This window comes from Cynoglossus semilaevis, chromosome 6, assembly GCF_000523025.1.
Source record: "Cynoglossus semilaevis isolate Cse_v1.0 chromosome 6, Cse_v1.0, whole genome shotgun sequence".
Lineage (NCBI taxonomy): Eukaryota > Metazoa > Chordata > Actinopteri > Pleuronectiformes > Cynoglossidae > Cynoglossus > Cynoglossus semilaevis.
Window position 1 is genome coordinate 14,411,220 of NC_024312.1, and position 22,968 is coordinate 14,434,187.

Consider the following 22,968-nt stretch of genomic DNA (forward strand, 5'->3'; position numbering starts at 1 on the left):
CGATGATAATAATTTCATTTTGAACAGCAGACAACTATTATCCAAGCAGTGGGAGAGCATAAAGTCATTATCCGCCTATTATTTTAGCACAGCTTCTCCCCTCTGGCCACCAGAGGGCTTCATCGTCCCTTTGCCTACCTCCCACTCCTCTCTCTCTCCGTCTCTTGCATTTCCTTTTCTCCTCTCTCTCTCTTCCTCCGGCTCTCAGTCCCACTGCTGTAGCACAGTCTGTGGAGCAGTCGGAGCAGCGGCTGTTCGCTTTGTGCATCCTCATCATCGACCACCTGCGCTGGAGGCTGCTGATGGAGCAGATCCCGCGTTACATGGAGTAATTTTTAGAGCCGCTACGTCTTGTTATTTTTCTCCCCGTCTTCTTTTCTTGCCCCACTGGGCATCTAAAGTTGCAGCGATGCCTCCGCTCAACATTTGGGATCAGTGATAACCCACCGTTAGAGATTTGACACCAGCCGCATGTGGTTGATCAGCACCGTCTCCTGGAAGTGGACAAAACATGGACTAATTTACTTTCACTCATACACCATGGGATTATTACAGATATCTTTGGCTCTCGGCATATTTTGCGCCTCCTCAGGTAGGACACCGACTCTCACCGTCGTACAGTAACAGCCTCTCATGGTCTGCAGTCTAAACGTCGAAATAATCCATTATTTATGTTTTAGTGTGTTGTTTTTGACATGTGGTCACTGTAACCTTCTGCACTGTAGGTCATCCACACATGTCTGATCAAATGTCTCTCAGCACAGTTCTTACAGCGTCAGCAGTGTCCGTTGATGCTGATTAAACTGTCAGTAAATCTTGTGTTTGTGCATTAGTTGTAGGTTTTGGGGTGGACCCTGCCCTGCGCATCAACCTGTTTGATGAACTGACACTTGGACAAGGCTTTGATGGAGTTACTCAGGTCCAGGGATTCCACGGCGAGTCCAGAGCTTTCCACTTCCAAGGTGCAGTACCACATACATTCCATAAAGAATGCTTCTAATGAACGGGAGGAGAAATGTCTGCAGATGTCAAGCTGTGCCGCTCCAACAGGTCACAAACAGGATGCAGTCCATTCACCCAGTGACACGTCTGATTTAAGGATCCTTCTCAGAATGTCACGTCCTGTTATCGAATCTGAGCTCAAGTGTCTCTGTTTGGTTCTCACTATCCATGGCTGAATGACCGTCAGGGGCGACAGGGAGTTTGTGGAGGTTGTTATTTCCCTTCTACAGTGGGATCGTGCCTGGGGGTCCCTCAGACTGCCACCTGCCTCAACAATAGTGTCAGTTCCGCCTGATAAAGTGGGATTGAGCAGGGTGAGCAAGGGGGGAGAGACGGGAGAATCACGCAAAGAATCACACTGAGGCTGAGCGTAATCAAATTAGGCTGGCACAAAACCCTGCTTTCAAGGAGATGTATGGCGTGAGCGTGGAGCGTGTATGGGCCCCCCTGCTAAATTATACCCACTGGTGATGCTCTCCAGTGTGTAAACAGTTTGAGCTGGCTCCATATCGTGTGTGTGCGTGAGTAGAGGACTTAGTCAGACGGATATCTTCATTGGGCCGTCCATATGGTTTTACAGAATGTTTAAAACTGTGTGAGAAAATGTAGATTTAAAAGCATCTGTCGGGCTGTAACAGAGCAACAAACAGCCTTAAAGATGCTGCTCATAAAACTGTAGAACGTCTATCATAATGAAGCAACAATGGAAATGGATTTGGACTCTTAGAAGAAGTGGCAAACCAGGTGCAGGAAAATCCCTGAATATTCACCCTGAAGATCTCAGTATAGATCAGTGACTAAAGTAAGGCTGTTGTCAACAAACAGGAGACCGTCACGATAATTTGTCTGCACCTCATTCTCTCTTTTCTGCTCCCTGTGGTATCTTTTAATCTCGCTGCCCAGCTGCTGAGACAGCAGTCCTTCTGTGCGGAGCAGCAGCTACCACGTCTTCTCGAATTCGGCCCATTTCATGTCCTCTGTGTAGACAACAGTGACAGGCTGGCGGGTGGGAGGCAGGGAGAGCACGAGGCAGGGTCAGAGAGGGAGAAGAAATGAAATCAACAACAAGCGTGTTTAAAAAAAAAAACTCCCCCACAGCTTTGGTCACCAAAATGAAAAAAAAAAAAGAAAACGTTATGTTCCCCTTCAAGCAGAGCTCCGTCATTACTCCCTGTTATTCCCCTGCATTACCTTTGCTAAGTACATTCAGTTATGCAGGCAGAGCGTGCGGCTTGTTATTTATGGCAGCACTTTCCTCCATCCTTCATTGGGATGTCTGTGTTAAGTCAGTGATGTCGGGGTGGAGGCAGGGAAGGGCTGTGAGAGCAAAGCAGTCTGGGCCCTGTGCTTGTTTGTGATGAGGCGTAGCTTGGTGGAAGCGCACATGCTAGTGAAGAGCTGCAGAGAGACAGAAATAATAATAATAATAAAAAAAAACTAACATGGCAGGAGAGAGAGAGAGGCAGAGACGCGGGGAGCAGAGCTGTCTACCAGCTGCTTGATAGACTGTACTGATTCCGCATGTGTGGATGCTCGGCTGGCCGGCACCAGCAGACAGGCCCACAGTGACATTCCGATGCTCATTAGATAGCAGGCAGAACATATCCATGGCTGTTTCCAGCTCTGCCTGGCTGCCTGAAGCGACGGCTGTTATCTGTGGGTGCAGGGTGGAGGCAGGAGCAGGAGCAGAAGTGGTGTAGCTGCTGAGAGCTGTAGGAGCAGAGTGTATCTCACACCGGAGGTATGAGTATAGGAGCACAGGCGTGGGTAAACAGATGCTGTGTTTACCATGCTGTGTATAATATCTGTAGAGGCGTGGAGGAACAGCGAGACGTGAGATGGATCGGTTGTTGAGCGCGTCTCAGCTGATTGTTTTGAGGGAAGCTGTGAAGCGCATATTATTAGAAGAGGTGAACCTCAGGGTTAGAGGAGCTGGAGATGGAGAAGAGCCCGCGGGCGGCGCTTTACTCATATCCGGATGACAAGTGAACCTCAGTGGCCCTGCAACATCACTTCATCATTAGCGCTCCCTCCCCCCTTTTTTAATATCTACACATTAGTACATCCATCTATCTGTCTCTGCACGGCGGCCACACCCAGAAACACTCCCTTCCCTCCCCCCTACTCACACACCCTCTCTCTGTTGCTCCCTGACAACAGGCATACAGACCAAACTCCTTCTTACTGCAAACAGCACCATTGCTGGGAGTGTTCTTTTTGCTGCTGCCCAAGACCCCCCCCCCCCCCCCCCATCTTTGTGTGTGTGCGTGAATCCCGTTTGTCTCTGAAGCCTCTTCCCGATGCCACGTTTGAACAAAACCGTGTTGAGGTGATTACTTTATACCCCTGACTGCAGCACCGCTGTGGTGAAAAAAAAAAAAGGACAAAGGTGACTCAGTTGTTCCGCAGCCTTTTTGTGTGTTTGTGTGTGAGGTAGAACGGGGAACGGGGACAGACGTCTGTGGGACCATGTGTGAAAATGAGGTCTTCTCCCTTCACGTGTCTCCAAACAAGTGTTTGAACAGGAATAGAAACAGTGTGTTGACAGTGGAGGAGACACACTTCCCAGTTTTTCGTTACTATGATATGATGAAATACTCCGCCGCAGCAGAGGGAATGTGCTGAGAATGTGTCGGCAGGTTGGTCTTTCAGGCTGTTGTGTAGCTGAGCAGTTTTTCTCGATTTTCATCAAGCATGTTCAGAGAGTACACTTCTGCTGATAACACCCCGGGACAAGAAAATGGAACTTTACCACTGGGCCGATCAATAAGTGAATTAACACTGACAAAAGAGGTTAGAGCAACACTGATTTCAAACCTGCTCAAGGTTCTTTACATCACAGCCTCTACTTTATGTTATTTATGGTTCTCTCCTGGTGCAGCTGATGTTCCACGCTGTAAATACATCACAAATATAACCTGAACAGAGAAAGGTGAAATATTCTTACTGGTTAATATAAACAAGTGAACTATTAGTAACTAGATATTTAATTCACCATACAATCTATTGATTTTTTATGTCGTTGTTGTTGAAATTCATGGATCCGTTGTGCTTGGTTGCTGACAAACTTGGATGCTGACAGACATACAATAATATAAATTTTGTTGTATAGCTTGGAAAAATAAAATGTCTGGGCTGGATAATATAAATTTTGTTGTATCGCTTGGAAAAATAAAATGTCTGGGCTGGGAATGAATTAATTGAAAATCTGTTGAAAAATCAAACGAATCAAACCAGGAATGAAACTAAAAAATAGGTTCTTAAACCGAGTTGCACACAGAGAACAGTATCATTAACTTGGTTTTATTGTCTTATTTATGCCAATCAGAATTGGATTTGTATGATATGATTGGCTGATGTTGTTCACAGTGTCATGCTAACAGGCTGTTGTGAGGTTAATTGAGGTTAATTCTGTATAATTCAGTCAGAACCAAATGCTAAGGCTAAGATGAGACTACCAAAACAACCAGGCTGGCTTTTTATTTGGGCCCTAGTAGTAGATTTTATTTTGTATTACTGCCACCTACTGGGTCTTTATGAACTGTAATTATTTTATCTAGATAACCTCCAATTTACTTGCACCACAAAGAAGAGAGGTTAAAAACACAGAGAGGACCTAACACTTTCTGTGATCCTGGGAAAATGCCTGAGGGGAATTCATTTTTTGTATGGATTAATTTTTAAGGCTATTCTTTGTACTGCGGTTTTACCAAGCCAAGATAAGGCACTGAAGTGTTGTTTTCTCTCAGACTTCTATACGTCATTTACATATCGCTTAAAGGCTATGGAATTATTGATTGGAATATTCTAAACGAAACCATTCCTCTGTGCAATGGAGTGTAATGTTTTTCCCTTTGATACCCAAGGAAGCTACAACAATCCAAATTTAAATCCAAATCCAAAATCTTGGCTGACCTCATCTCCAACTCCCTGTGGTCAAAGTCTGTTCAGCCTCCTGACTTCTGAGGCGTACCTAATCCTACGTATGTTTCACAGAGGAGCGCTGGTGACCGTGGGGAGAGAGAGATATTTCTGTCCCTCCAGGGCAGTTCTGCAGTCGGTTGGCTGGAAGGCTGTCATTAGCCCTGTGTATGTTTGTGAATGACAGGCGGCCAGTCACCGAGGAGACGATCTGAAGATTGGGGGGAAACTGCTGGTCACTGCAGTCCTGGAGGTGCCCTTGGCTCAGTTTAGTATTTGTTCCAGGAGAGTGAAGACACAGTGGGGGCAGATGGGGGTTGAATGCAGATTGACTGAGTCTGGTGGAATATATTGAGAAGCTTTAATGACAGGGGTCATTATTTATCACTCCCCTATAGCTCTCCCTTCTTCCCCGGTGTTTGTGCATACCTATATTTTTCATGTCTCTGCTCGGCTTTTTTTTTTAGTTAGTATTTGTTGAAGCTGTCGTAAACATTTGTGTTGAGGCCTGTTTATGTGTAGCTGTGCCTTCTCAATAAAATATTGAAGTCATCCAGTCATAAAGGATGTACTATCAAAGGAGTAATTTTGTTAAAACTAACTCTCGTTAAAGAAATAAAATAATTTCCAATTACTTTATGATCCTATTTAGAGGAAAAGTAAGGTTAAGACAGCAACAGGAGACAAATACAAACACAATATTATTGTCAGAAAACTAGTCTTCTGTTTGGACAGACCAGTTGTCATTGTGCTTTATCTGCCATTTTCTCCCAAATTGAATTGTTTAGAATGTAGATGATAAAATATTCAGGAAAATACAGGTTATACAAGACATCTCACTGTCTCAGTAACCTCATTGTTATTGTCTGCTGTCACTCTAGTACTATAGCATTTTGTTTTTGTCAACATTAAACATGTACCCCAGCTTTGCTGACCTATAGATGGTGCTAAGTATGCAATTGAAAACCCTGCTTGATTCAAATGTTGAGCCAGGTTTGTCCCCAGTGCTATTTGTACTACTTACACTGAGTACAAAGTGGTAGTATTTGAATGAAATATAGCTCCGTACAGTGGAAAATCTATCATTGTGCGTTATCTGCCGTTTTCCTCTAAATGGAAGTGTTTAGTTAAGATTGAGATGATAAACTCTTACAGTGTATATACAGTATTATATACCGACTACATTAGCAAAAGCACATTGGTTCTCCACATCCGGTAACTCTGCTGCAGCACAATGGCTGTTGCTCTATTTAGTATGCAAACTATTTGCATGTTTTTGTCTGCATAGGCAAAAAAATTGTGCACTGTGTGTTCGGTGTCGGTCTCCAGTAGGTTATCGCTTCGAGTCTATTGCTCTGTTTCTATCTGTTGTTAACCAATCAAATTCATTAGAAATAATGTCCTAATGCTGTTGTTCTCAAAAACCTGACTGAAGGGGGCGGTAAAAGATGCTCATCCTTTTTTTAAATTTTGACTAAAATCTTTATTAAATTCTAAATTAATTAACAACTGAGACATACGTGTATTTATTTTCATGGCAAATTCTATTCATCGTAAAAGAAAGTTATTGCAATATTTAGCTGTCTTAATGTTATGTCTTTATATCACTTGACTGTGGACAAATCCATTTTATGAGCATGATGGAAAATATATCCAAACCACAGACGTAAACCTCCCACACATGTTTCTAGATGCTCAGGCCAACAGCTAAAACATTCAGTATTTTATCTGAGGGGAATCATTATGTAACAAAAACATTTTCACACTCTTCTTTAATTTTTTTTTCTCCTTCCTCTGCTGATTTGATCACAGAGTTGCAGTAACATCACAAAGTTAATTGCACATTGTTATTGAAGATTTGTTGGAAGACGTAGGAGGTGATTTTGTTTTTGTTGTTTTGTTTTATCTGTGGAATTTTTTTTTAAATTCCTTAGGCAAAAAACACCTTTGTATAAAAGTCTTCATTAGTAACATACACTACTATAAGAGATGTGGGATTGCAGAGGTGAGACTACATATTTTCAAGACCACAATCTATTGTGTGGATTGGGATTGAATAAGAGAAAGGATTTTGTCAGAGCCGGGGTCTATCAAGGTTCCTATGCTGTGAATCTGCTGTGTACCTGCTCTAAATACCTAATGTGTGAGAATCTGACCTGTGCAGTACTGACCGTGTAGGTACATCAGTAAGCATTGAAGACAGTGTAAAGATACTGTTAAATGTGTGTTTCCTAAGGGGTCAGATAAACTGCGATCTTACTGGACGGTTTCAGATTCAAAGTGAAACTAAGGGTTGGCAGAGCTGTCTGAGTGCAACCATTAAAACACACGGTGCCCAGGAGATAAAATTAGTTTGCGTCCCAGAGCTGCACTTCCTGGGGATGTTGTTTAGCCCCAGGCTTTTTGGGATATGCAGTCAGCTTACAAAACCTTGTACACACACTTCTCCGACGGACAAACAACAAGAGACGCTTCGCCGTGCTGTCCTGATTAGTAATGTATGGCCACGTCGTTATTTTAAGGCCATTTTGTGTCAATTTCTCTCGTCAGAACGGTTGTTAGGAGCAGGTGGCTGCCCCATGCAGGCGCCTGCCAATAGATAATCGACCAAAGACATTCTCAGCGGGGCCACATTAATTTGGCAGGGTGTAAAGCTGGGCCCCTCATCAAAACCAGAGCAGCGCTCTTTCATGTCTGTTTCCAGCCCCACAGAGGCATTAGCTGCTGCGGCTGTCAAAATTTAGGTTGAGGATTCTTTAAAGAGTGTTGTGTCCTCCAACACGGTCTTCTTCAGAGCCGCCCCCTTCCCCTCACCGTATAAAGAGGTGTGATGAGAGTCGTCCACTTACAGATCAAACATCCTAGCTGCCCAATGGTGAAGCAGCCCATTGGTAGTGGTTCTTTATGGCCTACCATCCCCCCCCACCCTCCCTCAGTGTGGACCCTGCCCTGACACCTGCTCCCACTGCGCTCGTTTGGCCCGTGATTGAAATGTCAGCGTTGTCTCTGTTCAACACGTAGCACGCTCGCCGCTTTTGTTTTAAAAAAAATGAACCAGTTTTGGCTCCATCAGTAGAAAATGTCAAAATGCACGAGCATTTGTTCATAAAATAATAACAGTAAAAAAATCTCTCCGAGGCAGAGTGACATGACTTCATTTGCGATTCCGGAGGCAGAATGTATAATTATTTGGGTATTTATGGTCAACAGCGGTCGTTTGGGTTCAGTTATTATATGGTGAGGGGTTGATGGCTGCGGATGAATAAAAGGCACGACTCTCGTGGCAGTGGTCGGACCATCTGTCCCACCTCAGTCAATGACCGGCAGTGATACTTTGCTGGCGATGCAAAATGCATGACATCACGCTCGGTGCCTCTGTTTTGCTGAGGAACAAATCCAGCGGGCGTTTTTGGTTTGTACAGAAATGACTCACAGTGTATTCCTCCTGGAGTTAAAAGCCTGTATCAGGAAAAAGAGCTAATCCCAGCACATCTAGTGCTTACTGAAAGAAAAATATGAGAGCGTAGGCTCCGGCTTTTAACATCACATCGTGTCGTGCGTATGTTGGTAAAGGAAACATTAGGCTTTACTGTGGTTTGTTGGTTTGTGTTTTTTTACTGCTTCACGTTGGATTGTGTTAATTGGCTTCTTCTACCAGCTGGAAGTAATGTTAATACTTTGATGAGACACAGCCGTGACGTGAGCTTCCCAGAGCGTTTAAATGTGCCGGCGTGTCCTGCATGCACACCAAAGCTGGAAGTGAGGTCTTTGATGTGATTGCTTCTGAGAAACGTTATCACTTATTGATGCTTCCATTAAAGTAGCGTGGACGTCTACGTGGAGACCAGCTCCATTAGTATTACAGTTCCACTCCCCAAATTCCACATTCATTGTTTGAGCTCTGCACTGAAGCAGAATGAGACAGCAGGTGGTACGATGAACTCATCTAAGCAGTTCCTCCATCGAAGACTCAGATCTGTCACTTTAAACTTTCTCAGGTGACCTGATCTCAGCCTGGCACCACTTATTCCATTTTTTTCCCCATCACTTTCATCTGACAAACTGTCAAATAATTATTTCCAGGTGTTTTGGGTAACTTACTTAATTTACTTAATTATAATTTATTTCATCCCAGCCCTGTGAAAAATGTGTTTTCTGGTTGGAAGTATTTTTTTATGTTTTCTGGCTTCAACATTATATTTTAATAAGTGTGTATAGAGACAGAATATCAAATATTTATGGCGTGTGAGATGTAAAACGGCAAACACGTGTCTGGTGATTTTGTTGAGCAAATGGTCTTGGTTCAGTGACATGTTTCCACGTATGCCTGCAGCATATTTCTTTTTCACAATGCAGTATTTTAACGTCAAGACGTTTGCTGTGATGTGTATAAAGACTCAGTCATTATTAAAGATACTCAGTGTTGTTATTGAGAAAAAAAAACTTACATTTAAGTATAAGACCTTTATAAGAACTTTATTATATATAGAATTTATCTTAGTTTTTATTTATCATTTTTAAATGTTTAGATATTGGCTGACATTAGTTATAGTTTATTTTGTCTATTTGAAACTGAAGATTTCAAAGTCTTCACACTACATTGATTTAATTTTTTAGTCTCTTAATAGTTGCGACAAAATCACCTTGTTGTGTTGTGTTGTGTTGTGAGTAACACCTCTGTTTTTTGTTTCTGTTCAGGATCCTCCAGGGAAGTCAAGGCTCCTGCTGAGCTCTCAAAGCAAATGGTCCACAAACTGAGAGGCAAGAGCGAGTTTACTGTTCTGGTGACCGTCAAACAAGAGCACCTCAACTCCGGGGTCATCCTCTCTATTCATCATTCTGAACAGAGGTATACATATTTTTTTTAGTTCCAAAGCAAATCAAAAAACTTTATTAAAAAAAACAACAACAACGAGACAAGAAGGATATTTCTCTACATAACTTCATTTAATCCTTCTGCGAGCTGCAGTATGTTTGTTTGTTCTCTGTTGAATTCTGGGGGATTTCTGTCGAGTTCTTTTAAAACTTTCCTTCTGGGAAAAGAAAAAGAAGATGAAAACCAAGTTAACATTTTCTTTTTAAAAATGAATCATGTTTGCTTTTATTTTGAAAGAGTTTATTTTTGATACAATATATATTATGAGAAAATATATCGATAATTGATTTCAGATTGTCTGAGACGCCTGAAGGGGTGTTTCTCAACGCATGTTTGAATTATTAAAAATTAAAAAAAATTGAAATTTTAACATCTGCATAGAACTTTCGGACTAACCCTAATGTTACACCTTATACCAGGGGTGTCAAACATACGGCCCGTGAGCCAAAATCGGCCCGCTTGATGAATTTTGAAAATGAAAAAAATGCACAAATACTTCATGTCCATGATGTTTTTTTTGTATTGTATTGTACTAGTCGGGCCCACCTGACATCTAATCAGGCTGTATGTGGGCCCTGAACCGAAATGAGTTTGACACCCCTGCTTTATACCATATGCCGTATAAAGTACTCCAATCCCTGTATTTCCAAAACTGTAATTGAGTGAGTCTTTTTATCGACAACTGAAACTTCTCTCTCTCTATATATACATTCTGTATAATTCTGTCATGTTTACATATCCCTTGTCTGTGAAGCAGTGATTAAAACTCAAGTGTTTATGTTTGATGAACATTTAGATGCTTTTACACAGCCATGCAGTAAACAAAGCCAATCATCCTCCGTTCCAGTGTATTATTCACAGTCCATCAGCGATTTAAGCCTCGAGTCTGTAATCGTGGTTTGAGAGCTGATGACGCACTACTCCGCAGTTAGCATGCTAATGTTTTCCATTATTCACTGGTAGCTGAACCGTGGGATGATCACAAACCCAAATGTGAACTCCACAGAAGGCTTTGATTGAATAGTTTGTACATTAGCGTCAGCACCAAGAAGAGACCTTACAGGAATGTTAATGAACCACCCTCCCACCAACTCCCCACCCCCCCCACCCCCGCCTTCCGCTGATTTGCCTCCTCAGCTGTTCATTTCCTTCAAAGCGGCGCCGTATGACATGGAGTGGAGTCAGTATGAACATTATTGCAGAGTCATGTGATCAGATATACTTTTAAGATGAATCCATTACACATTGCTCCACAAGCATGAGTACGTGAAATCATTTTCTTGTTTTTTTTTTTTTTTATGCAAACATCTATTTTAAGTACGTCTTTAAATGCAAATGTGGTCATTGCGTATAAGCAGCTCTCTCCATTAGTCTCACCATGCTGGGTGAATCTCAGTGGAGTGGGGAGAGGAGATTCTTCTTGAATACTAATACCTCAATATAAAGTGTCAAACCTCTACATGTGGGCAATTATGCTGCACCGCTGATGTTGCACCTAACAGCCATGTAGTGCCATTATGTTCAACAACTGAGGTGATTAAGTTCTAAATGGTGGACGGAAGCCGCACATGTGAAAGTGCATTATGTGGAAATTAGCGATGCGCGTCTCCTGACATGGTGTTTGGATTTAGACGCTTGAATGACACGTGCTGGTTATGGTTTGATCAGAGGTGACATTTATTTTGAAACGTTGCTGGTACATTTCTCTGCAGGTTCCTGGAGCTGGAGAGCAGCGGTCAGCGCAGCGAGGTGCGTCTTCACTACCGCACCAAAGGCCAGCAGGCCCACACGGAGGTGTTCCCCTACAGTCTGGCCGACGATCAGTGGCACAAGGTCTCCGTGGCCATCAGCGCCTCGCACGTCATCTTACATGTGGACTGCAACAGGTGAGAAGCTGGAATTTGTTTCCGACTTGTGCGTGAACATGAACTACTTTAATTGGTGCACACAATAAAACATGAAATCCTTTTTTTTTAAATAACATTTTTTTCCTTTTATAACCCTAGCAGGACTTGTGTAGCGGTGTAGGGATTTAGATCGACGTGAGAAACCCTGCCTAAGGCTAACAGCTCCGGGCTACGTGAGGCTCTGTAACACACCTGAGTCCCTGGACGGTGCTCAGGATTATGTAGGCGTTAGATATTGACAAAAGGAGAAGAATTTGCCTGATAACAAGGAACATTTGAAAATACGTTTGACTTCAAATTCAGTTTAAATTGTACAAAGGAATTTACATAGTGTGACTAAACTGACTATACTAAAATCTTGGTGAAGTATGTGTGTTTATGTGTTTGAAGCGTTTTATAATTCAATAAAAAACAACTAAATTAGGTCAAAAAAGTTTTTGTTGATTTCTAGTCACGGGCCAGATGTTGTGGTCCCGTGGACTGTACTTGGCCCCGGGCCAGGAGTTTGTTCCCCTGTTCTAGATCATGCATTTCATAAAGAATTAAGCAGCACTTTTGTGCCGTACTTGAATTGAGACTAGACTCTGCAGTGTTCGTGCTCGGTTCGTGCATATTCCCGGGGTTTCTGAGAAATAATTATGTAGAGAAAATGTGACAGAAAGAAAAACTTGTTTAGATGAGCAAGAAAACATTCATCTAGTCTGAAGGCTGAAAATGAAAATTGAGTAATTAGTCTGAGGACTATGCAGTTCTGGTGTAGTGAGGGATATAAAGGTGTGATGCTGCAGACTGTGGTCTCTGTTGGAAAAACCTGGGTCAAATGCAGCGTGAGGAGCCACTGTGGCTCTGCTGCACGGACGAGGGGAAACAGTTTACACGCACAAATGTTCCCTGGCACAATTAAAGAAGCAGAGGGCGACGCCACGAGTGTGGCAGACCCCATGCTGTTAGCTGGATTTGATAGAACAAGAACCAGAGTGAAGGATGGGGGTGAGACACTGGGCAAAGATGGGTTCACCCTGAGCAGTTCTCCAGTCCGTCATAGCGCCACATATGGGAGACAAACAAACCATCTCACTCACGTTTATACCTAAAAATTAAGAGTCAACAATAACAGTGATTCCAAAGTGGGGGGCAGGGCCCTCTTTAGGGTCTGTGGGGTTATTGCATAGTTTTAGTTTTTTTTTTTTTAGATTTTTGCCACAGTGCAGTGGATAATAATTATATCAATAGTATAATAATTACATATGGGAATGTGGATAGATTAACGCATATTATTAAAAACCCTTCTGCTTTGTGTTACTGCAGGATCTATGAGCGTGTGGTGGAAGTTCCTTACATGAATATTCCTGAGGACGCTTCCGTTTGGCTCGGACAGAGGAACGCCGCCCACGGCTTCTTTAAGGTCAGCGCTGCCTCATGGCCGCTCCTTATATGCCCAGCATTAATACACACTGTAAACTCTGGCATTTTAACACAACATCTGTTGGTTGTATTTATTTTTATAATTTTTTCATAATAGCTGTTTTACTTAATTGCATGCCATGCCATCTGAGCTTTGAATTTGACATGAAAGGCTTGTCTTTCGATACTTCAATTCTATTGTCATTGCTTCTTCCCTTTTTTCTCTCACTGTGCAACCAAACCCAGTGCAATTATCTCTGCGAGTCTCTCAACACTGATCTGGGAGAAATCATTAAAAGCCTGAGGACTGTACTCATTAAACCTCATCTACAGTATTGCTTTTTAGACACTGAAACATATATTACGGCTCCAAAACTGGACCACACTTCAGAGTTCTGCACCTGGGGAGACGTTTCAGTGCAAATGTCACATCACTGGCAGCTATAGCTAGTTTAATTAGTGAGCCAGAGCCGAGCTCTGTGTGTGTGTGTGTGTGTGTGTGTGTGTGTTTGTGTGTTTCATGGTCTGCTGCTGCTTACCTGGCTCTGTGGTATTGTCTGTGTTTGTGTACCACATACATCATGTCCTTACTGTGGATTTACTCTGTGTTAATTGGAAGATGAAAGTAGCCTTGGAGGTCTAATGGACTAATCCTGTCGCATGGCAGCATCTCTGCCCGTCGTGATTGAACACTGCTTTATTACTGCACATACACACAGCATTTCTGCCACAAAACCTACGCTGAAGTCTGGGTTTCTCACAGCAACCATTAGTAGTGAAATATCTAAGGAATTAATTAAATATGAAATGTCTGCTTCCTCATTTCCCTTGACCTCAATTGTTTGTCAGGTTAATATTATATTATATCAACAATAGTTTGATCTCAGCTGCTACTACTTTTTAAAGCTGGAATTACGCTACGTTTAAATGCAATAATCACTGAAACGTAATCACAACTACGTCTGTGTGATAGCCTACACCTGTGTGGGATTCTTCTTTATTCCTTCAATACATTTGAGTCGAGTGTTTATTGAAATAATGAAAAACAAATTTTGAACTTCTGTCCAGTCATTTCTATTTAATTATTATTATTATTATTATTATTATTCAAATGTTTCTTTTTTTTAGTTTTTAGTTAATTTCAACTGCAGCGACCATTCCATCTTAAATAATTCAATTCATCCTTAAGTAAAGTACGAAAATAATTGCAGCTGAACTGCTTATGCTCTGAATCATTTTCTGCTTGTTTGGTAAATTAGTATTTCCTGTGCAGATGGGACAAACATTCACATCCCACGTACGGCTCTGTGTTTATAACACAGACACGAAGTCCCCGACACTGAGTGGTCTGTTTGAAAAATTCAGTGTCCTTCCTGTTTTTTCTCTGCACAGAAGCTGCAGTCGTGGTAATGATAAAATATTTGGACAGTGCAACACAAGTTCTGCTTTAATGAATTTGGAATTTGATATCGTGTGTAACTGTCAACTGTTCAGCAGTTTAAAATCCAGGAGATACAAACACACAGTCAAAGTAAACCTGTATACAATCTCAGGTGGTCACAAACACACAGTAAACCTGTATACAATCTCAGGTGGTTTTTTGTGTCTAACAGAAACTTACTGTCAACCAGTCAGTTGAGTAGTTTATCAAAATCTCCATCATATCATCTGCGTTTATACAATTCCACTTCAAAATAAGGTCTGAAACATAAATAGAAAATCCAGTAGCACAATCTAAAACACAATAAGGAAGTGTATGTCGGTGTATGGACGCCTGCAGAGAGATGTTTACATTTATGTTGTCAGTGTGGCCGTGTTAGACAACACTCCGCTCTGTTCCATTTCAATCAGCACATTACTTCCACCGGACTTGAAATTTATGGTTGCTAAATTGAAGTAGCAAGACAATTTAAAAAACAATTTCCCCTAAGTTGCACTGCTTCACTTCTGTAAGGGAAATAAATGCACTTGAGAAATGAAATAGGCTGGGTTACCATGGCGACCAGTTGGCGCGCACGCGTGTGGGCACAGGAGAAAAGGTCAAGTGTTAGGAGCCATGACTCAAAATTCAAACCCTCGTCTTGACTTTGTGTTTTACTCTTCACTCTCTGTTTGGGAAACGTGGCTGCAATTCTGTCCTCAGAAATGGAGCCGTGAAGCCATGACAGTCAGAGCCGCGCAAATGTTTTTGTGGAAAAACGGACGCAGTTATGCCAGTTTCCCAATTCGTTGCCTCTTAGTGCAGCTACGTCTCACAGCATCTTTGTCCTCGGGTGTTGAAATTGTGGAGGAACGAACTGTGGATGAGGGTTAATAGATGCAGAAAGCCCCGTCCACCAAGTTGAATATTTGATAAGCCCCACTTATCACGTTATAGTTTACCACATCCACACATGTGAGAGTGATGAGGCATTAGTGGAAACACTGTTAAAAGGGTGACATGATGACTCACTGTCACGGTACGAGCATGCAGCAATTTCACTACATTCAAACAAACAGCATGTGGCGCTCTTTCCTTTTGTTGCACCCCCCATATAATGACTGTTCTATTCTATTCTATTCCTGTAGGCTGTGCTCTGGTCCATTAGTTCAGTTTACTGGTTCAATATTATTTGTATTTCTTTGTTCAAACATTGCCACCCAGAAACACCATGAATATCTGCAAAAAAAGAAAAGAAAATAGAAGTAAAGGGCAGCATCACTGCAGACTGACACAACATTATATATATTTATAGAAAAAAACTAAGGGAAATTACTGTATTTTGGAATTGAAAGACTAGCCTGAAAAATCCTGAGGTAAATGATGCCAGTTTTTTTTTTTTTGTCCCGTTGTTCACCGTATTGTGGGAATGTTGATAAAGTCTCTGTTTTCTATTCACCACCGTTACCATAGGTTTCATTGACGGTGGTTCTGGTTTTGTGGTGACATTTTATACACGGTATACCTTTAAGCATTGTTTCCCAAAGACTGGGTCGCAACCCTCAGGTGGGTCGCAAGAGATTTTTTTTTGGGTCGTTTCGCATCATGTTTCCTGGGAGTTTACGATTAATGTCTATTGACTTGGGTCACGAAGGTTTGTGACTTTTTAAATATGGGTCCCCAGAAAAAAAGTTTGGGAAACACTGCTTTAAAGCATTCAAATGTTTTGATATGTACTCTTCAGGAGCGTTGACAATATTCAGTATCCAGATGAACTCTCTCTCATGTTTGATTCCCTGCTTGTTTCCTGTAGGATGTTCCTTTTTTGCCCTAATTCAAAGGTTTTCTGTGGTTTCTTTGTGTGTCCAGGGAGTGATGCAGGACGTGGAGATCGTGGTGATGCCGCAGGGTTACATCTCACAGTGTCCCGACCTGAACAGAAGTGAGTGAAGTCCTGTACTTAACATCCGTTATTTTGCAAGAAAAATAAACTACAGAAATGGGATTTTTCTTTTACTAATATAAAAAAATCATCATTTGAGGAAATGGGCTCTAACTAATGCCTCAAGCTTGGAATACTCTAAACATTTAGGGAAAAGAAATCACAGAAATTTAATGTGCATAAAACACACATTATGTTTTATTCTAGATTAATCTAAGTTAACTATACATGAATTATATGTTAAATCCTGTCTTGTTTGTCTCAGCTTGTCCAACTTGCAATGACTTCCATGGACTTGTGCAGAAGATCATGGAGCTGCAGGACGTCCTGGCTAAAACGTCCAGCAAGGTATTATAGTGAATGATCAACTGTCATGGCCTGGTGCACACGTTCATATCATAATAATTCTGGAAAACATAGTCAAGAATTACAACCAATCATGTCATTCTGTCTTCAGTTCCAATAATATATTTATTTATTTTGTTTAAAACTTTTTTTTTCCACAGTTCTTTCAATAAATAGATATAAATATCAATTAATTTTTAATCACAGACAAATATTTTTGGATGAAGAACATTTTATAACTTAATGCTGTCAATTTCTTAGACACAGGGAGTGTGTGTGAGTGTGTGTGTGTGTGTGTGTGTGTGCGACGGTGGACGGCTGTATTCGCCTCACTGCTCTGCACACATTAACACAGACACACAGTGAGGCCTGCTGCCTTCATGTCTTTTTCGCCTTTTGTTTCTCTGTTTCTGTTGTGCCGGCGCGAGCAGCTGTCCAGGGCAGAGGAGAAGATGAATGGGCTGGACGGCTGCTATTGTGAGAGGACCTGCACCGTTAAGGGGGTTGTCTACAGGGAGGACGAGGGCTGGACAGATGGCTGCAGGAACTGCACGTGCACGGTGAGCGCGTGTGTACAGTGCTCAGACAAGTGAATTTTAAATACATCCTAATGGCCACAAAATGTATTTTGAGGTTAATGTGAAACACATTTAATGGAATCCAAAACAAGGATTTGACCTCAATGTAGCCAATTCAATACAAAGCATGATTTTTTTTTTATTTAAATTAGATATATCTCTTGTATTGTTTTGAATATTTTCCTACAATTTGAATTCATATTATTTTTATATCTCTTTGGCTAACTTAAAGAGATACATTTTAGGTTACTGCTGTTGAACTGCTGTTTGTGACTATCTTTCATTTACTCAAGTTATGATTTAATTCACATTATTTTACTATTTTCTGCTAAAATTTGTGTTAATATTGACCAATTTGTCTTAATTAACTTGATTTATTCACTAATTGTGAATTTGTGTTCATCCTAGGCTAGTTTGGCTAATCCTTGTGTTTGTCTGCTAGCTTTTCGCTAGAGTGCTGAGAGTGACATAAATGAATCTGTGATCTTATATTATATTTGTTTTATTGAATTCGACTGCATGTTTTTGTAGGCAATTTAGGAGAACAATGTTTTTTGATGACTCTCCAGCTCGTGTGCTGCTGAGATTGTTAACATTTACAAGAACTCACTGCTCCCACTGCAAACCTTATCGTTCTGTTTTACTCCTCTTGTTCATCATATGTGAAAACCATCTGTGTGTGTGTGTAGGCAGCTCGCATAATACAAGGGTTTCCCTCCTTCACCAGAGAAGGCCTGGAGTACAAGCCTCGTCCAGAACAGTGCTTAGTAATTCATGGTTATTTCTGTTTCCTATTTTGCATTGCTTAAATTCTCCGTTAAATCTGAGTGGAGATCGAGGGCCTTTGTACCACATCAAAATACAAATTTAACCCCCTGTCACTTTGGAATGTGAATTCATACGTCCTTCTACTGAAGTCAATCAACAACTAGTGAGGTGGCTTCACGCTCCACTGTCCAACATTTAAAAAAAAAAAAGTAATTTCAAAACTCCCTGTGCACTGCACATAATTGATCCTGGCAGATGATAATTATCATCAGCCATTTGTTCCGCCCACTCCTCCTGTGAAATCACTGCCATCACCACATACACTATGTTTTCATTCCTCCACTGCAATTAAGTAATTACAGGGGAATATGTTCCTTTCCTTATGTGTGGCAATTAGACATGACCTTTAGAATTCAAAGGTCGCGCATGAAGATGTTATCAATTACGTGGCTATGGTTCATGGATGTTGCTGTCACAGCAGCTCTCATCCGTGGCAGCAGTGTTAATTACAGACGGAGATTAAACCTCAAACCCCTCGAAGTGTCGTGTGAAACCTCGCGTTCCACTTTATTTGTTTAAATACTATGACGAGATGAGTGGGAATATAATAATTTAATATTGTGATTGAGTGGAAAACTCCTTTTGGCAGATTGAATGGAGAGCAAATATTCATTAAATAAAATATGTGAAAGGCAACACAAGGAAGACCATTAATTACATATGGTTAATTATCAGGGTTATGTTTAAGAAAAATATACCTTAGATATCTCCGGATGTCTACTCGTTACAGTAAAAATGTAATGGATATAATAGACAGACAGACAAAAACTGGAACAAAAAGTGGTAAAAAAAACTATAAAATACTATAGAAGAATATATTTCACATGATAAGATTAAGGAAACAAAAGTATTCAGTAACAGTCTATTGAAACGTGCACATTTATATATAAATAATATATGTCTTTATACATATATATGCAACATATGGTGTATACATGTATTCAGTGTATATGGAGTGTACATATATTCACATGTATAAATCCATTTGTATAATAATACATGTATTCAGGTGTATATATACATATGTGTTTCCAAATGCATTCATGTATTTATTTATATATTTCCTGTGTCCTTTGATGAAAATGCAAAATAACACATATTAACACATACATTCCCCATACATCATTTACACAACTGTTCTCCACACACTTAGAAAAAGAGCAGTAATATAATCAAATTCTATTTTTTCTCCAGAACAGTTTGGTGTAGTATATAGTATCTTTTTTTAAAATAATTTGTTTTTCTCTCCGTCAGAACGGAACAGTTCAGTGTGAGGCCATCACCTGCCCTCCTCCTCAGTGCCCGGCCACCACAGCCCCTGCCTACGTGAAGGGTTCTTGCTGCATGGAGTGTCAGCGTAAGTGGAGTACCCTCAACCTCCTTGTCCTCCTCAACCTCCCACACACACACACACACGGTCACTAAAACAGATGCAAACACGGCCACGCGCTGTAACACAAACAAGCAACGCTACTTTTAGATCTCACAGATCACACCTCCTACCTGACGACTGACCGGGAGTCGGCCGTGTTGCTTAGCTACCTGCTAACGTGCCTCCAGAGATGTGTCCGTCCACTCGCGTACGCATGCATCAATCAATTATTCAGCGCGGAGCTTCAGAGTGCAGATGGCCCTCCATCAGTCACACTGACATCAGCCATTCAATCTGCAGTTGTTGCATGCGAAGTGAAGTGGTTCAGTTTGATGGTAGACATGACTGTTGGAGGAGTGAGGACGAGGTCAAACTGGTGGCGGAATCTTAGTGAATATCCATATGGAACATGTGAGTCTGGATGTGTTCTCACTCAGTCAAATGATCCTCTTTCATCACTGTCCACACGGAGGACGTTCCACAGTGAACTGTTATTAACCTCCCTCTGCATTTCATATTCTGTCACTTCTAATCCCAGTGAAAATGACTTGAGACCGTATTAGACAATCGTTTCATCATAATATCTGATTTGAACCCTAATGGGATCTGATGGATTTACTATTGGAGTAAGTTAGAGTTTTAATCAAAGTATTCAATACAATAACAGTAATTGTTGCATTTATTCACTCATTTATTCACTCTGTTTTAATTTATTCAGGAATTCTAAATTCTTACTGGAATAAAAAATATGTGATAATTTTCTAACTTTTCCAAATAGAGCAGTCATGATTGTCAGAGCTCTGTTCAAGATTCCTCAGCACACAATCAAACGTTCTTATGTCGGCTTATGATTTTACCTCTAACTTACGCAGCTAACTCCGCAGCTAACGTGACTTTGTCAACACTCACTCCCACACGCTGCTGCCGATACTCCTGCGTCCGTCGTAGAGCAAATAATGGAGAATTTCCAACTGGTTATCAGCCATAAACCACAAGTCCTGGATTCCCATCAGCTGGAGTTTAGCATCCTCATCATTAACCTGAGGGTGAGAGCTGCAACACGCAGGCTTACAGTACGACTCAGTAACCAGCTGCTGTGTTAGACAAATAGAAGCACGCGGCGGCTAATCTCCTTAAACTCAACACCCCTGTGCTCACTTATCTCCACGCCGTATTCACACATTCACGCACAGCTAATTACGCGTGTTTGGCTTCGGGGAGGAGAGTGAGGCGAGTTGCTTTACTGCCGAGACTCGGTTCTCGCTCCAAATGAGGCCTTATCTCAGATTAAGGGGTCTGAGAGGGAGGAGTCTGCTGGCTGCTCATATGGACCATGAAATGATGGAGTCAGACGTCCTTCTCTTTTACGAAGTCCTTCTTTATGAAAAGGCAGTTTGTCAGTTTGTACAAGATCAACGTAGTTTAATCTAATCTAATCTAATCCCTGATCAAATCTAACCTCTGAGAGAAGAATTTGGGCAAATCTGAAACAAATTTGCCTGAGCCTGCTACCAGTCAGACACAGTCGCCACAGTCGTAGCTCTCTTTGCTCGTTAATTAAGTGGGATCACTGATAATGGCGCCGCTTACATAGCTTTGTCATGCTTGACTTGCTTTGACTTAAATTACGCCAGGATTAAAACACATTTTTGCGTCATACACAATAAACAACATTTTAAATGAGTCTAGCAATCATTGATTAAAAGCTGATAAAATCATGAATGGGTTTTTGATCAGAAAATGTATTTAGGAAACAGATGAATATTGAGGGAGAAAATGCCAAACTTGTTCGCTCGCTTGTATTTGCCTTTATAGAGTACTTGTTTACTGGATGCAGTGCATTTTGTTTTCAGCATTAGCCATGGCTTATTGACATGTTTGGAGCTATATTATTAATGAACTATGTTGCTGGATAGTGCCGTACTGAGTAGAAATCTTTTTTTTATAAAGAACATGCTTAAAATCATTTATTTATTTTGATGTTTCAAATATCAGCCAAAAACATGATTTTTGACAATGTTGCCTCCGAGGAAACTACAGCCATCAGAAGAGCAGTGAGCCTTCATGTGTGTACACTGTATCTGTTCGTCTTCCAGCTGTCTGCCTGTTCGGTGGGAGAGAGCTAGTGGAGGGCGATCGGAAGGCCGTGCGTGACTCCGCTGGCAGGTGCCTGCTGTTTGAGTGCAGGGTAAGTCATGTCAACACAAACACGCAAGTTGAATGAAAGGCTTTGATTAAAATCAGTCAAATTTGAGTCCTTTACTAGAACAAGTACCACAGTTATAACAGTGGTCCAATCCCAGTTCTCCTTTTCCTACAGACTGTAACACAGGAGATGTGTTAAACTACGTGATCGCAGACTATTGGAGCAAAAACAGAGAGTTCTGTTGGTCTGCTATATAACGCTATATAAAAATAAGCCTGAGGGAAACAAAGGATACTGATTTACACTGGTTCATCACACTATTATACTATATAGTGTGTCCAAGTTTGAAGTGTTGTGCTGGGAAACAATATAGTGTGAGACGATACAGAGTCAGTTTAGATACTGGACCCATTAGTTCTGGTCCTTGGAGGTGAGGTGTGGGGGTCATTCTAATCTACCAAATGTTGCATAAAAAAGCAGCATGTGCTGTTGTTATGTAGCATGTTGCACAGGGTTAGCATTAAATCAGAAACCCATCTGAAAACACTGTCTTCTGGATATACTGTTGGATCAGTGTGCACTTTGTAAAATCCACTTCAAAAAGTTTTCTTCTGATAACTGTAGCCGACGGACTCGATTAATGGTTCTCTGAAGGCCCCAGTCACGATTTTAGATTTAGCTTCATTGATTTAAAAAGGTTCAGCCACTGACAACTCAGTTAATGCTCCGTCCACACCCACCCTGTCCCACCCTGAACAGATAAGAAGACAAGTCCAATAAGCCAGTGTTTAAGACTGTCCACTTCTGCTGAATCTCATCGATCTGCGCTCCCGTTGTTTTCTTTGTAATCTGTAGAAATTGGCTGAAACCCACTTAATGAAGTTTACATTTTTGAGTCTAGCGCGGTGCGTGCGTCAGTCACACAACACCAAAGCCATTCTTCAGCACCAATCATTAGATAACACAGCTCCCCCCAAATCATGTTTATTTTCTCAATTATTCATGCTGTGGGCCTTTGTCTGCCTGCTGCAGCAGATGGGTGACTCACTCACATTTGAGAGTCATTCACTTGATGACATTATGCCAGGAAGGACCAATCAATCACAGAAAACTGATTTGGAGGTTGTCGGTTTTTTTTCATCTCCCGGCCCTTTCATCAACCAATACTTGAATGAGTTCTGCAAGGCGGCGATCAATTCTGCACTTTCAGACAGCTGTACGGTGGTT

The 22,968-nt window shown here is 41.3% G+C and overlaps 1 protein-coding gene across 1 annotated transcript in view; it reads left to right on the forward strand.

The window, feature by feature from the left end:
• The first annotated feature begins 178 nt into the window (after window positions 1-178).
• nell2a (neural EGFL like 2a) overlaps window positions 179-22,968 on the forward strand; it is a 67,320-nt gene continuing 44,530 nt past the window's right edge. The window contains exons 1-10 of the mRNA XM_008312274.3: window positions 179-592; window positions 834-962; window positions 9,622-9,772; window positions 11,512-11,685; window positions 13,015-13,111; window positions 16,400-16,472; window positions 16,738-16,820; window positions 17,249-17,377; window positions 19,478-19,580; window positions 21,692-21,783. Of these exons, the coding sequence (XP_008310496.1) occupies window positions 472-592; window positions 834-962; window positions 9,622-9,772; window positions 11,512-11,685; window positions 13,015-13,111; window positions 16,400-16,472; window positions 16,738-16,820; window positions 17,249-17,377; window positions 19,478-19,580; window positions 21,692-21,783 (1,152 nt within the window). The 5' untranslated portion in view covers window positions 179-471. The remainder of the gene's footprint in view (window positions 593-833; window positions 963-9,621; window positions 9,773-11,511; window positions 11,686-13,014; window positions 13,112-16,399; window positions 16,473-16,737; window positions 16,821-17,248; window positions 17,378-19,477; window positions 19,581-21,691; window positions 21,784-22,968) is intronic.